The sequence below is a fragment of the Atractosteus spatula genome, chromosome 25 (assembly GCF_055471065.1).
Source record: "Atractosteus spatula isolate fAtrSpa1 chromosome 25, fAtrSpa1.hap1, whole genome shotgun sequence".
NCBI lineage: Eukaryota > Metazoa > Chordata > Actinopteri > Semionotiformes > Lepisosteidae > Atractosteus > Atractosteus spatula.
The window spans coordinates 4,608,133-4,610,478 of NC_142730.1; the positions used below are offsets into that span (position 1 = coordinate 4,608,133).

A 2,346-nucleotide genomic window follows, 5' to 3' on the forward strand; every position below is an offset into this window, starting at 1 on the left:
GTAAAAAGAATTGGTCACCAACATCAATCCTCCAGATGTTTCCCCACCGTCTGGAGTCCAGAGGTGTGTCCAGTCAGGGGAGGCCAGGGGGCAGATATTGATCTCAGCTGATCTGGTTCCTTCCCAGCTGCCATCACGTCAATCTGAGCACTGACCCTCTTGTCTGTACAGGTGCCGTGTCAATCGATTGATCCGCTCTCAGTCCCAATACTGTACAAAGCACGTTGACGCTCAGTGGCAATATAACTTATATGTATCCATATTCTCCGTGATCTCACCATCTCAGTTCGGATTAAACAACCTTTCCGAGACGCCTGTACCATATCGGTTGTCCTCATTCAAACTGCAGCTGAGGTTTCATGCGCTGGAATGACCATCTTGAACTTGAAGTTCGACTGTAGACACTCGCCAGCGCTCGTTTGGAAAGACACAAGGCAAGAGGCCAGTTGTCACGAAGACAGCACAGTTTCACCGAAACCTTGTTTGAGAAGCGTTAAAGGAGTTCAGATGTTTTCAAGTGGGACACTGGTCGCGTGTGTTTTGCGCCACGGCGCGCACGATGAACCATTTTTATTCCTTTTCTTCTCGACACCTGAGCCTGACAGTGATTTTCCGGGAATCGGCTTTGTCCAAGATCCCAGAGACTGAATGGGCGTGGACAGCCTCGACATCTGCTCTAACCGCTGGGCGTCAACAGTGCGCCTGCAGACGCGTGACGCCGTTTGACGATAAATGAAGACTGACGGAGAAGGAGACGGGGGTGTGAGAAATACCGAACTTTCACACGACACCCTCGTCCCCAGTGCGAGAAAACGATGCATCTGCTTCTTTATGTCATAACATTGTTCGCATGTAATAACATTTTTATTTTAAATAAGATGTTATTATCGCGTGTATTGTTTTTTGATCCGCAAACGTCTGAATAATTCTTTGTTGCCGTTTTACAGATGTAAAATCGGACCTAGAAATCATCCAGACGCCGCAGACGAGCAGCGTCCAGGAAACCCAGGCTGTTACACTCCAGTGTAGCCTGGGGAGCGGGCAGCGGATGGGCAGCTACTATATGTATTGGTACAGGCAGCGCCGGCGCCAGGCTCCAGAGCTCGTTTATGCAGAAGGGGATGTGTATGGGCCCGGCTTTCAAGGCCGGTTCACGGCCGATCTCCAGAGCTCCAACAACAAGTTCTCTCTGCGGATCGGCGGCGCCGAGCTCGGCGACAGCGCGGTGTATTTCTGCGCCGCGCGCGCACCGTGCCTCACGCGCCGCCCGCCGTCGCACCAAAACCGGAAAGACGGTTCACGCCTTTGATCGACAGCTGCGGCGTTTCATCAAGATGAGAACGCAGACAGGTGTCGTTTTAAGCTCGTAAACCATTAAAGTCTTGACCGATCAATGATAAATAATCCCTTAGATTTATATAGCGCTTTTGTGGACTCCAATACAAGCGCTGTACAGGTATTGGGGATCCCCTCCACCACCAGTGTGCAGCCCCACCTGGATGGTGCACCAGTACACTCCCCACACAGCAGCTGTCAGTGGGGAGGAGAGCAGACTGGTGAAGCCAGTTCAGAGACGGGGATTATCAGGAGGCCATGATTGGTAAAGGCCAGGGAGGAAAACCAAAGAAGAATATTTTAACCGTCAGCACAAATGATCACTCGGAGCCCCAATAGATTTACATGCCTACACATAAAAGTTACAAATATATTATACAGTGCACATTTTAAAGATGTATCCATAAACAAAACAGGATTCAAGAACCTCCCGTTTTCATTTAGCGCAAGACCAGCAGCCCAGAACCAACTCCGTTCTCAGTTACATCCTCTCGTGGACTCGTTACCCACTAGCGCGGCGCTGAGGAAAGGAGCGAATTCGACACGCAAGACGCGTCTTTGAGGGGGCGTGGATACTCTCGCGCTGTCGAGTCTCTACTACACCGGCAGATCGAGAACATTCCGGCTCCGGGCAGCGCCGAACAGCACAGGAGAGAGAACTTCACCTCCGACAAGACACGGAACTGAGGGGCTCAAAATGATTCATCATCTAATTCTTCACTTCGTACTTTTTTCCTGTAATTAGTTTATTTGTTTCTCAAGGTTTATGAGACACACACACACTCCTTTTGTATTATTACTGTGTATATATATATATTATGGTGTACATAGTATATATTGGTTTTTATATATACAGATCGTGTTGGTCTCTTGTAGGTGTAAAATCGAACATCATCCAGACTCCACCAGCTGTTAGCGCCCAGGAAGGCGATCCCGTCTCATTCCGCTGTCGGCTGAAGAACGGGCGAATGGATGATTACTACATGTACTGGTACAGGCAACAACAGAGCC

General features: G+C 49.4%; 1 gene segment (V, D, J or C); it reads left to right on the top strand.

The window, feature by feature from the left end:
- The first annotated feature begins 648 nt into the window (after positions 1-648).
- Positions 649-2,022, top strand: LOC148815137 (T cell receptor delta variable 2-like). The segment is given in 3 exon segments: positions 649-712; positions 948-1,225; positions 1,945-2,022. Coding segments are annotated over 3 exon segments (420 nt in total).
- Positions 2,023-2,346: the final 324 nt, after the last annotated feature.